This window comes from Rhinatrema bivittatum, chromosome 4 (genome assembly GCF_901001135.1).
Source record: "Rhinatrema bivittatum chromosome 4, aRhiBiv1.1, whole genome shotgun sequence".
NCBI lineage: Eukaryota > Metazoa > Chordata > Amphibia > Gymnophiona > Rhinatrematidae > Rhinatrema > Rhinatrema bivittatum.
The window spans coordinates 286,903,973-286,916,509 of NC_042618.1; the positions used below are offsets into that span (position 1 = coordinate 286,903,973).

At 44.7% G+C, this 12,537-nt stretch overlaps 1 protein-coding gene across 1 annotated transcript in view; it reads right to left on the reverse strand.

Moving 5' to 3' along the window:
* ITPR2 (inositol 1,4,5-trisphosphate receptor type 2) overlaps positions 1-12,537 on the reverse strand; it is a 1,380,003-nt gene that overhangs the window by 592,386 nt on the left and 775,080 nt on the right. Inside the window, 1 exon segment of the mRNA XM_029597493.1 lies at positions 5,645-5,753. Within this exon segment, the coding sequence (XP_029453353.1) occupies positions 5,645-5,753 (109 nt within the window).

The window sequence follows — 12,537 nt, forward strand, 5'->3', positions numbered from 1 at the left end:
TTAGGCAATGGAAGACTCTTGGAATAACCCTGAGACTGAAAAGACCATCTTGACAGTAAAGCCCTCTGCAAGGGTCTCATATGAACAAAATATGAAAAATATGAAAAATATGAAAAAACAATATGAAAAAAAAGGGTCTCATATGAACAAAATATGAAAAAAAAAAAAAAAAAAAGAACAGACTAATCACTCAACCGGCGAAATCCGTTCTGAGGAAACGTGCATTATCCACAGCAGGCCCTTCACTTTGGAACTCGCTACCTCCAGACCTTCGTCTTGAACCATGCCACCCTACATTTAAAAAGAAACTTAAGACTTGGCTGTTCAAACAAGCTTTCCCCTAGAGCTAAGAACACGTTGAAGAAAATGTAACCTACTTCGATTAATCTGTACAATGTTAAAACTTGTTTACTTAATTTTCAATGTTCAATTGTAAAAACTCCTGTTTTATTCTTATTCTGTTCTATGTAAACCGCTAAATGTAGCGACAGTTATTGTTCCTTGTGAACCGGGGTGATATGTATATTATACAGGAACCTCCGGTATATAAATCATTTAAATAAATAAAAATAAATATGAGCCCTTGCTTAAGGGACTAAATTCAACATTCCTACCATAAAACCCAACAACTGCAAATAATTCCAGGATATGGGATTCTGAAACCTTTACAAGGCTTTGATTTAACCCTGCATTTTTAGGATCCTCTCTCTTCTTGACTGCAGAAGACCAGCCTTCATGTTGAAACAGGCTCCCAGATATTCCAAAGTCTGGGTAGGAACCAGCTTGCTCTTTTTGAAATTGACAACCCAGTCCAGTTTCCATAAGAACTGTTCAACCCTGGCTGTACTGCTCTCCTGAGATATCTTTACCTGGTTCAACCAATTGTGCAGATAAGCATGAACCAAAATTTCTTCTTGACAAAAAGCCACTGCTTCCACTACCATCACCTTGGAACAAGCTCTTGGGGCAGTGGCCAGACCTATCGGCAGAGTCTGAAAGTGGAAGTGACCCCCCCCCCCCCCCAGTAACCCAAAGCAAATGCATTTCTGATGGTCCTCTCTTGAAAATATGCCTCCATTAGATCCAAAGATGTTAAGAATCCTCCTTATCATACCGCTACCCAACTTTAAAGTTTCCATCTTGAAATGAGTCATACTCAGACCTCTGTTGATCTAAATCAGATTCAAGATTAGATGAAAAGTACCCTCCTTCTTAGGAACAACAAAATAGCTGGAATACCTGCTCTGAAGATTGCCCCCCCCCCCCAAAAAAAGAACCCCAAGCTTGTGTGTCAGACACACACACACACTCTCCTAGCACCTCCATCTTTACCTCCTCTCTTATTATACCAAAATGACAGGAAACTATTATAAGGTCTAGATTGCTACCTGATGATTCAGACCCTGAAAATGATTCCTCTGGAAACCTAGGAGCCTTAGACTCCCCCAAGGCCTTCACAAACTTCATAAAACAGAAGCTTTCTCTTATAAAGAAATTTAGGCAGCATAACTTTGGAAACTGGTGGCAATGGCCTGGGCTGCTTGACCCCGCTGATGTGCCCTCTCCCCCCACCAACCTAATCTGCTGGCTCATGAATTCGCTCTCTCTCCCTCTCCTCCCACAGCTTCTGTACACAATGTCTCCCCCTGACATAACTTGCCATGCTCCACACATAGCACACAACAGGCTTCTTTTCTCATACTCCACTGGAATAGCAATAGTTCACTCTTACCTCTTTCAGCAGTTTCCATGAAGAACCTAACAACCAGGAAATACCTGGTCTCCTGCTCGAGCTAGAACAATTGCCCAGTAACATCCTTCTGCTCCTCTTTTTCTCTCTTTTTTTAAAACTTTATTAACCCAGCAGAAGGACAAACAGATGAATAGAAAAGGAAAGAACCTCAATGTCCCACCTCCTTTTCTTAAATTTTCAGGGAGGAGAGGTTCGCAGAATTAAGTGAGAGCCAAAACGGAGCAGGGGAGAAAGGAAGAAAAGGGTAGCATGAGGGGGAAGGAAATTTAACAGCCCACGTTGGAAGTCCCCTGATCAAAAGGCTAGGCTCAACCGGGAGAGGGAGTCCAGAGATTATCACCTCAGGAGTGATCTAATCCACTAGCTTCTTCTTTACCTGGTCTAAAATCAGGATTCAGTCATAGCATGGGATGCTTGCCTATCATCTGCTGGAGACAAAGCTTATTGGCAGGCTGAGTGTAGCATAGAACACAATAAGGGGTGATGTCAGCAAATCTTTTGTTCTGTCTCTATCTGCTGGTTTGGGGGGGGGGGGGGTGGGGGGGTATAACCCATGCATCTGGTTGGATAAAATTAACAATGAACAAAAGCTATTCTACACAAATACATCTCTAATATTATTATAGATATATTCTGAAAATGAGACCTTTCTCGAGGATCGACCTCTCACACGCCTGCTTTAAAATAAAGGGTAACAACCTACTACTAACTATCCACAACTGTGGGGGTAACCCATATATCAATAATCAAACAACCCGCACCTGTGATATTATAATCTTGGATTAAAGAAACCCTTTTAATGTCTTGAAAAACGCTTTACTCCTATACATATTGTTAGCGCACACCTACACGTTCCAACCAATTATTCATATGTTAAATGTAGATGAATTCCTCTATAATTATGTGTTTTTAAACAATTATAAAATATTTGTGAGTGCAAGGTAATGCTTCATACAATGCCCAGTACACCAAGCATTGGTGTCTGGCTTATTTTTGTAGTGTAATCATAAGCACCACCATCCACCACTTAAATGTTTTATAATAAATTTTTGGTTTTGAAAACACAAAATTTTTTTTAAATTTTTTTTAAATTTATTAAATTTTTTTGTGTAAAAACACGTTTTGTCTCACCCCCCCCTAATTTTCATTCAATATTTTGTTGACCTTACTTAGTCATACAACATTCAACAGGAGAGGTTCGCACAAACGTGAAGTTGAAACATTCAATGTACTACAAGGCAGTCAGGTCGCCATTAAAGAGCGAAACAATACTTAACTTAAGGTATCCTAACTTCCAAAGTCCATTAGAATCGGTCTTTGCAGCGGCACTTGCCCCGACGCGGCCAGGTTTCGAAAGTTCTTCTTCAGGAGAAGCTGCTCATATTGCCTCCAACACGGTGTATTGTTTTAATGTAATTTTGAAAAGTAAATGACGATCTCGCCCAAGCGCTGCTCTTTCCGTTTCTTTCTCAAAAAGATGGCGAACCTGTACATACCTTGTCAGCGTCCCCAATTTAAAGGGACAGACCATCAGCGTTATTGAAACCATGGCCAGCTGTCGAAAAGACTACTCCTTCTTCCGGGAACCCAATCATAGGAGAGAAAACCAGTCAATCAAATCGTTCAATCCTTTCGGTGCCTCAGTCTTCAATTTAAAGATCCAAAACTGCTCCCTTCGGTTCAGGATTGTGTTTATGTCATCCCAGGTCGATTTTAAAGTGACTTGTTCAATGATAGTCCATTTTAAATCGTCAAAGTTATATTCATGCTCAATGCAATGGTTGACCAAGGGTGCAGTCACCACCCTGTTGTTAATACGTGATCTATGTTCCATGAGCCGGGTTTTAATGACCCTCCTTGTACGCCCCACATATACCTTGGAACATTTGCACACAATGGCATAGACAACATTCTTTGACATACAATCGGTATTCGTTTTTCGTTTAATTTTATACCCCGTGTTGATGTCTATCCAGTCATCACCTTCAATCGTGTTAGTACAAATTGAACACGCTCCACATTTCTTATGCTCTCCCCTGTTCTCCACAAGGGGCAATGTTCTCAATAGACCAGCATGCACCACTTTATCTCGTATGTTTGATCCCCGACTGGTGGCAAATACAGGGAGACTATCAAAAATACCATGAAGTCCCAACACATGCCAATGTCTCTTCACTGAATCGATCAAAGCTGTAGTGGACGTACTCTGTTGGAGGACAAATACCAATTGTTCCTGTGATTTCCGTTCTCGGTACGCAAGGAGTTGAGCACGGTCACTGTACTTCGATCTTTTATAAGCTCTTCTAATGACTTTTACCGGGTAATCCCTGTTGAATGTTGTATGACTAAGTAAGGTCAACAAAATATTGAATGAAAATTAGGGGGGGTGAGACAAAACGTGTTTTTACACAAAAAAATTTAATAAATTTAAAAAAAATTTAAAAAAAATTTTGTGTTTTCAAAACCAAAAATTTATTATAAAACATTTAAGTGGTGGATGGTGGTGCTTATGATTACACTACAAAAATAAGCCAGACACCAAGGCTTGGTGTACTGGGCATTGTATGAAGCATTACCTTGCACTCACAAATATTTTATAATTGTTTAAAAACACATAATTATAGAGGAATTCATCTACATTTAACATATGAATAATTGGTTGGAACGTGTAGGTGTGCGCTAACAATATGTATAGGAGTAAAGCGTTTTTCAAGACATTAAAAGGGTTTCTTTAATCCAAGATTATAATATCACAGGTGCGGGTTGTTTGATTATTAAAATAAAGGGTAGCATTAAAGAGTACCTGCCAGCTTTCTTTTTTTCTAAAGTAGATTTTAATTTTAGTACTTGCTCAATGCGTTTATGAAATCCTGCGGCAAGCTGGATCATACTCTGTTGACAGTCTGCTTCAAGTGAAATAGTAATATTCGTTGAATTATGGAATAATTTTCTACAAGACTCTACATTTCATATACTTTTTTCCACAAGAATACAAGCTCCTTGCATTCCCATATTTCATGACTAACTCCCAAATCAGGTTGTAAAATCTAGACTGAAAAAATTCTCCTAAAAGAAAAAAATATAATTAGGTTAAAAAAAACTATGGGGTAGATTTTCTAAATCTACGCGCATGCGAACAAAAGTACGCCATATTTTATAAGATACGCGCGTAGTCGCACGTATCTTATAAAATCCGGGGTCAGCGCGCGCAAGGGGGTGCACATTTGTGCAATTTGCGCACGCCGAGCCCTGCGCGCGCTGCCCATTCCCTCCGAGTCCACTCCGAAATCTGAGCCACCTCGGAGGGAACTTTCCTTCTACCCCCCCCCCCCCACCTTTCCCTCCCTTCCCCTACCTATCCCACCCCCCCAGCCCTATCTAACCCTTCCCCCTACCTTTGTTGGCAAAGTTGTTGGCGTAACTCTGCGCACGCCAGAGGGCTGCTGGCGTGCCATCACCCGACCTGGGGGCTGGTCTGGAGGCCTCGAGCATGCCCCCGGGCCGGAGCCATGCCCCCGACATGCCCCCGGAACGCCCCGAAAATTGCACCGCCCACACGGCATGCCCCCGACACGCCCCCCTTGCGACATGTGGCCGGATTTTAAAAGGGTTACGCTCATAACTTATGCGCGTAACCCTTTTAAAATCCGGCCACATGTCTTTGGATAACATATGTATTATTTAAACAAACATATGGTTAAAATTGTTATAGAAATGAAATACTACCATTAGGAAACTTACACAAATAATTTCTAATGTATGTTTTAGGACATGAAATAATATATGATTAGTGAGTTAAAATCCTGAAAATATCTCTTGAAGGAATTTTTCTTTTAGAAATCCAAAGATATACTAGTATTCATACTTTAGATAACAAAAAATGCAAAATACCTCTTCCACATGGCTGTCCTTCTTGTCTAGCATTTCCCGCAATGTCTGAAGAATTTTAATGCAGAGTTTTTCTTCCTTCTCCATTAGCTTCTTTGTATGATTAATCAACCTTAAATAAAATAATATTAAAAATTCTACAATACTGTGAAAATCTCCAAACTATCAAAAATCAAGATTTATCTTACCAGACAAAAAATAAATCCCACAACATTTTTTTTTTTACGTTGCTGTCTATAATAACCATTACTAACAAACTTTGTTAAAGACACAAAGAGGATATACACTTCTATTCAATACCACTCCAAGGTTGGGTCAGAACACTGGCTACTTGCAGCAAAATTGGCTATATACAGAATGAAAAATCCAACAAAAAGCAAACTTTCACTTATTAAGCACTTCAAAAATCCTTAGTGTATAATTACTCCCGGATGTTAAAAATCGGAGGAAAAAAGACCTCAGCACCTCATGTACTACTGAATCGCCATTAGCAGTTGTGGACCTCAGTAGAGAACATATCGGATGTTGGACATTGTGTTTTAGAAGTAACTGACTTGATGCAGCCTCACGGCGAAACATCAGCTGATGTCGGCTCGATACAATGAATGGATTTAGTGCACATCCGGCACCATAACAGCATTCTTTAATGCACCAGTCAGAGAAGTTAAATTTACTATCGTGTCTGGAAGATTTCTGAAAAAGACATGTTCTTAAGCACTGAACATTGTGCACAGCTGCAATTGAATTTACAAGTTTTAAGAAAATAGAAAATAGATAAAAATGTTTCTTGTTAAGAATAATAAATGGTATTTGGAGGTTGGAGGCTTTTTAAAGACCCATGATTGTAAATTACCTCTTACATGCTGTATGTTCTATGTAGAGCAAGCATGAGGTGCTGAGGTCTTTTTTCCTCCAATTTTTAACATCTGGGAGTAATCATACAAAGGGGCAGATCTTAAAACATACTCACGGGTGTAGATTTGTTAGTGCAACCCGGTGCGAATAAATCTATGCCCGATTTTATAACATGTGTGCTGCCACACGCATGTTATAAAATCCGGGGTCGGCGCACGCAAGGGGGTGCACACATGTGCACCTTGTGCGCACCGAGCCCGAGGGGAGCTTTTTTTCCAGCCCCCCCCCCCCCCGGCTTCCCCTCCCTCTCCCTATCTAACCTACCCCCATCCCTAACTATATCCCCCCCCCTACCTTTGTCGCGCCATTCCCCAGTCCAGGGGCTGCTTTGGAGGCCTCGGCCACACCCCCGGAACGCCCCGAATGCCGCACCGCCCCTGACGCCCCCCAAGCAAAGCCCAGGGACTTTTGCGCAGGGCTTTTTTAATTTACCCCTAAGGATTTTTGAAGTGCTTAATAAGTGAAGGTTTGCTTTTTGTTGGATTTTCTATATACAGAATGACCCATAATACAGTCAAGCCAGAACCTCTAGGATGCTTTTTAAAAAGTGGTCCCATTACAAAGAAATGTACAGTCAAAACTTAACTGGATGTGAAAAAATGACAGTGGACCCTCCAGGAGTGGATTGGCCTATTGGTGAATCGGTCATCCCCGGTGGGATGGTCAGTCTAGTTACATGGTTTCCTCAGCTCCCCAGACTGCAGCTAGAGAAAAGAAGAGGGGCTGCTGCTACCCGAATAAAAGCTTGGTGGGATTATGGTGGAGCCCATCCCAGTATGGCTCAAACAAAGGTCTACAGCAGGGGTGGGCAATTCCAGTCCTCGAGGGCCACAAACCTGTCGAGGTTTGTGGCCCTCATGCATATTCATTAGGGATATCCCTAATGAATATGCATGACATAGATTTGCATACAACTGAGGTAGAGTGCATGCAAATCTCTCTCATGCATATTCATTAGGGATATCCTGAAAACCAGACTTTTTTGTGGCCCTCGAGGACCAGAAGTGCCCACCCCTGGTCTACAGGGTCAGAGCGGAGCCCACCAGTCATGGCTTAACGAAAGGCTTGGCAAGGACATAGTGGAGCCCATTCCACCACAGCTGAAAGAAAGGCCTGGGGGCTGCATGGAATGACCCCTCTCAACAGGAACAGTGTGTGGCTGCAGTGCCACCAGTATGGTCTCCTCCCATCTCCCCTCTGGCAGTGAGGAGCAACTGGACATCTGGCAGTGGCCTAAAACAAGGACCAGAAGAAAGGCGGAAATAGAGAGTGGGTACTTGTGTGTATGATAGAGAATTTGGGTATGTGTATGTGAAAGAGAAAGAGTCTACATGCACAAGAGAGAGCCTGAATGTATATGTGTGAGAGAGCAAGCCTGTATTGGTATTTATGAGAGACAGCCTGCATGTATTTGTGAGAAGAGAGGGCCTGCATGTGCATAAGAGAGAGAGAGAGCCCGCGGGTGTGTGTGAGAGTCTGAATATTAATGATTCAGAGAGAGAGAGAGAATGTGTGTGTGAGAGCCTATATGAGAGAGAGAGCTTGTGTATGTGACAGCATATAAGTGAGAGAGCCTGTGTGTGTGACAGCATGTGTGTGTGCGTGAGTGGGAGAGAGAGAGAGGATAAAGTGTAGTCCTTTCCCACCATATCACTACAATCTCTGGGTGACTGTAAACCTAAAGATTCCAGGTATGGAGTGCTGGAGATTTTTTTATATTATTTTAAATTTGCATATTTTATGTGTTTGCTGTTTTGAAATATTTGGTGTTTGGGAAATATTAGAAAATATTTATGTTGGTTTTTTTTTTTTAATTATTGGATGACGATGTATCTTTTTTTCATTGTTGTACTGCATAATAGTTGGGCTTGCAGTGGTATCCAGAGCATATGTGAGAGTGAGCAAGGCAGAACGAGGAAGCCAAAGCATATGTGTGAGCAAGAGGACTAGTTAAGCCGGCAAGCATCTTTGTGAGCGTAAGAGAGAGCGAGTGAATCACTGAGCATATGTGTGTGAGCAACAGCAAATCACTGAACGTTTGTATGAGCAAATGTTTGTATGAGCAAAAGGACTAGCTAAGCCAATGGGCATGTGTGTGAGCGTAAGAGAGAATGTGCGACATAGTGAGTATGTATATGAGAGCGAGCATGTGAGTCAGTGACCATGTATGTGAGACAAAATATAAGATGGTTTGCGTGAGAATGAACATGTGTTAGAAAGCATGTATATATGAGAGAGAAGAGAAAGTTTATGCACACCTCCCACCTCTGACTAATCCAAGACAATTCCAGAGTGACTGAAATCTAAAATGTTCCCAGGACAGGTAGCCCAGATATAGGTGGTGGGGTCTTCTTTTTCGGGCTGGGAGGACAAGCCTCTAAGGCAAAGGTCCAGCTCAGTTGCTCCTTGATGCTCCTGCGGTTGTGCTCTGGAAATCCCCTCTTCCTGTCATTTCTGCTGTTTGAAGTGATGGAGGGGAGGGTCCTTGTGTGGGCAGGGCAGTCTAACGCTCTGCCCAGACAGGAAGCGATGGGCAACTTAGTGCTTTCCCACACTCCCCACCTCCCCCACCTAACATCACCATCTTGTCCTTCCCCACCATTGAGACCCCGGAGGGGTCCTGCGGCCGGTGTCCTCGGTTTGGGGCCAAGCCCGAGCAACGCCCAACTGTTTCTCCCATAGGGAGGGCATGAGCTTTGCTCCCCTTATGTGGGGGCCTGGTTGCCTCTGGCATGCCTTCAAGGGGGGGGGGCGGGGGGAGAAGAGCGTCCACTCTTTCAGCTGGAAGCAGCTTGGTCCTGCTTAAGTTTTTCAACTTTGTTTTCCTTGTTCAGCTCTATAGGAGGGGGTGATACCCTCTGATCACATTGTGCCTCTGGTGGGGTGAGTGGTTCCCGGTGGCCTGCCGAGATGTTGCAGCCTGCTGATCCGGCTCAACTAGTCTAGTAATTGCCTTGGCTGGCTCTTCCAGGGGCGAGGGTGTCCTGGCGTCCAGGGTACCGGCTCTTGAGCTCGGCGGCTCCGAGAGGACCTGTTGTGGGAGTGGTTTCCTGCTCCTTCTGGAGGTGTCCCTGTTTCTGAAGACACTCCTTCTGATGTGCCCTGCTTCTCGGCACAAGTAACGCCGGTCCTCCAAGGTGGTATAATAGATCTTATACGAGCGGTCCCCATCCCACACAGGGAACCATCCCTATATTTCCTCTTTTCCCCTAGGGAGCACTATCCAGGCTTGTCGCCTATGAGACTCTACATGCTTCATTGCCTTGCTTTTGAATCTTAGGGGAAGGACAGTGATGGGAGATCTCACTTCCCCTAGGGAGCTAAGCTGCTGCCTCAAACCGGCCTCAGTTACAAATGGGAGAATGTTAGAAAGAATCACCCTCAACCCTTGCACGTTGAGGGACTCTAGAGAGTAAAAAGTGTTCTCTACTACAAGCCCGGTGATCAGGGCTTTGTGTACAGAGGCCAAGGATCGAAAATAAATTACCGCTCTGCCGCTCTCCTTGCTGGCAGAGTGGATGTTCTCTGCCCCCACAATCTGTGCTGCTGCCAGGGCACATGCGTGAATATCTCCTGCCGCCAGCATCTCATAACAAATAGCATGTTTGCGACTTAGGATGCAACGCCCTCTCGTGATGATCTGAGGAAGTACTGCAGGCCTGGTTCTGCCATTTCCGATGGGTGGGTGTGTGTGTGTGTGGGGGGGGGGGTGTTCCAGCCTCAATGGCCGCATAAGATCTCACGGCCAGGGTTGGTGTGCTCGGATCTGGCTCCTCTCCTTTTGTCTTCTTCTTCTCCCCCCCGGGCTAATCTCCTGGGACCCCTGGTGTCTCAATTATCCCCTCCCTGGAGTTCGGGGGTGGGTGGGTTAGGCCTATTTCCTGCCTGGGAATTATATTTCAGTGGGTTGGCACTACCCGGTGTTCTTACGCTATGAAGGTTGGGGACATGCCCTGGGAGCCGCCCATGGGGTTTCTGCTCATATCAGCTGGAGAGTGTCCACCCTGGGAGCTACCCACGTAGTGCCCACCCTTAGAACTCGTGCTATCTAGGGATTGCTCACCCTGGGAGCCACCCGTGGGGTTCTCAATCTGGGAACTCAAGACACCTGGGGAGTTCCCACTCTGGAGGTTGGGGATGTCTGTTGTGTGCCTTCCCTGGGGCCTGACCTCTCATCCTGTGGGGCCTCCTCAAAGGGAGGGGTATCTGTCACAGCTGGTGTCTTGTCCAGTTGTGGAGTGGAGAGAGCTCCCTCCATTCTGGCTTGTCCTCTACGGTGAGCCTAGTGAACTCTGTGGACCAAGTGAGCGATTCCAGCTTCTGGTGGACACCGAAATCCTCCTGAGGTCCCCTCCCCTGGACTTTCAGGCTCCAGCTCTTGGTAAGATAAGGGGGCAGGTTTCGGTTCCTGCTTTCTTGCAGGTTTTCCTGTGTGTTGGAGTTCCTGCGCCTCCAGCTTACCAGGCCCTTCCGGGGCATGGTGACCTTCAGGAGAGCCCCAAGGTACCAGCAGAGCCTCTTGATGTGACGTGGGGAAGGGTCTTCTCTGTGTGATGTGGGCCTTAATTTTTATTCTGTATCAGTAATGCGTCCTCTTGGTGTCCAACCTCCTTGGTTTCTACTGTGCTTGTATAACAGGGTAAAAGAAAAATTAAAGGATGGGAAGGGGCTTAGAGGGAAAAAAATAGGGCTGAGCGGGCCTAGGTCTTTGGAGAGAAAGGGAGGGGGGGGAGGGTTCCAAACAGTGAGGGGGGGAGCAAGCTCAGGAGACCGAGGATGGTGGAAGGGGGTTAGCCAATCAGAAGTTTTAAGGAAAAAGGCTGTGCACAGGCCGCAATGGCTCTGTGCACAATGGTGGCACCTCTAGAAACTAAACAAAATACCAAACAGGGGGAAAGAAAACTCAACAAACAAAAGAAAGCAGGTAACAGATAACTCAAGCAAAAGCTAAACAAATGAGCCCAACAAAACTACTAACTCAAAGAAACTACAAAAGGGACAAAACAAGTTCTTAAACCAAATACAATCTATAAACACAACTACCAAAGGAACAAACCAAACTCACAAGCAAAACCAAACTCTAAAGAAATACAACTTAAGAAAATGGGGGAGGGGAGAGGGAAAACTGGAGCTACTGCTGCACCCTTAGGTGCTGAGCCTAGGAAAAATTCCTTAGCAAAAGGTTAGAAAAATGGCTTCCCTTACCTTGGGTGAGGCAGTAGCAGCAGCAAGTCCCTCTCCAACTCCTCTGAGAAAGAAAACCGAGGGAACGCAGAAAGATTCTCCCCTTCCTAGGGGGGGAGAAAGAGCCAGGGGAAAGGGAACTTGGCCTGCAGCACAACTGAGGGGAGAAGGGGAGTGTTGTGCTACTGCCCAGCAGGGCGGTTTGCTGGCCAGAAGGCTAAGCTCATTTGTCATCCCTATGAACTGAGGGGCTCTGGAAACTTGTGTCGGTTTTTTTGGTTTTTTTCATTTTTGAACTCTAAAGGTGTGGACACAAACTTCTTTTTGTTCTTGCATTGCTGTGAGATGGAGCTAGAGAACCTTAATGTGGTGCATGGAGTCCTGCAGGGTGAAACTGCCTGGGAGTGTCTGGCCTGCGGACAATTGAGCTGGGGATACACCCTGTCCAGTGACTCAGGACAATGAGGACATGAGGACTCTGCTCACCCCGGTCTAGATTGTGTTCTTTTTAATTATTTAGGAAAAAAATGAAGTTTATTTTGGAGACATCTGGGTCAATGCTGCCATGTTCCAGGGTTGAACTGGTATGCTTTTGGGAGCTGTTGACGCATGTGCTGGAGAGAAAGTGCACATGGGACTCAGATACCGTGTGGGCTTGTTTTAAACAAATCCCCCTAAGCTGATATTTTCTTGCAATCCACCCCAGGGCCCTCTATATCTTTCTTGTGATGCCTGTAGCCATCAAAATGGGTGCTTTTGAAGAAATAGCCAATTGGTGGTCAAGGTAATGACAAAAC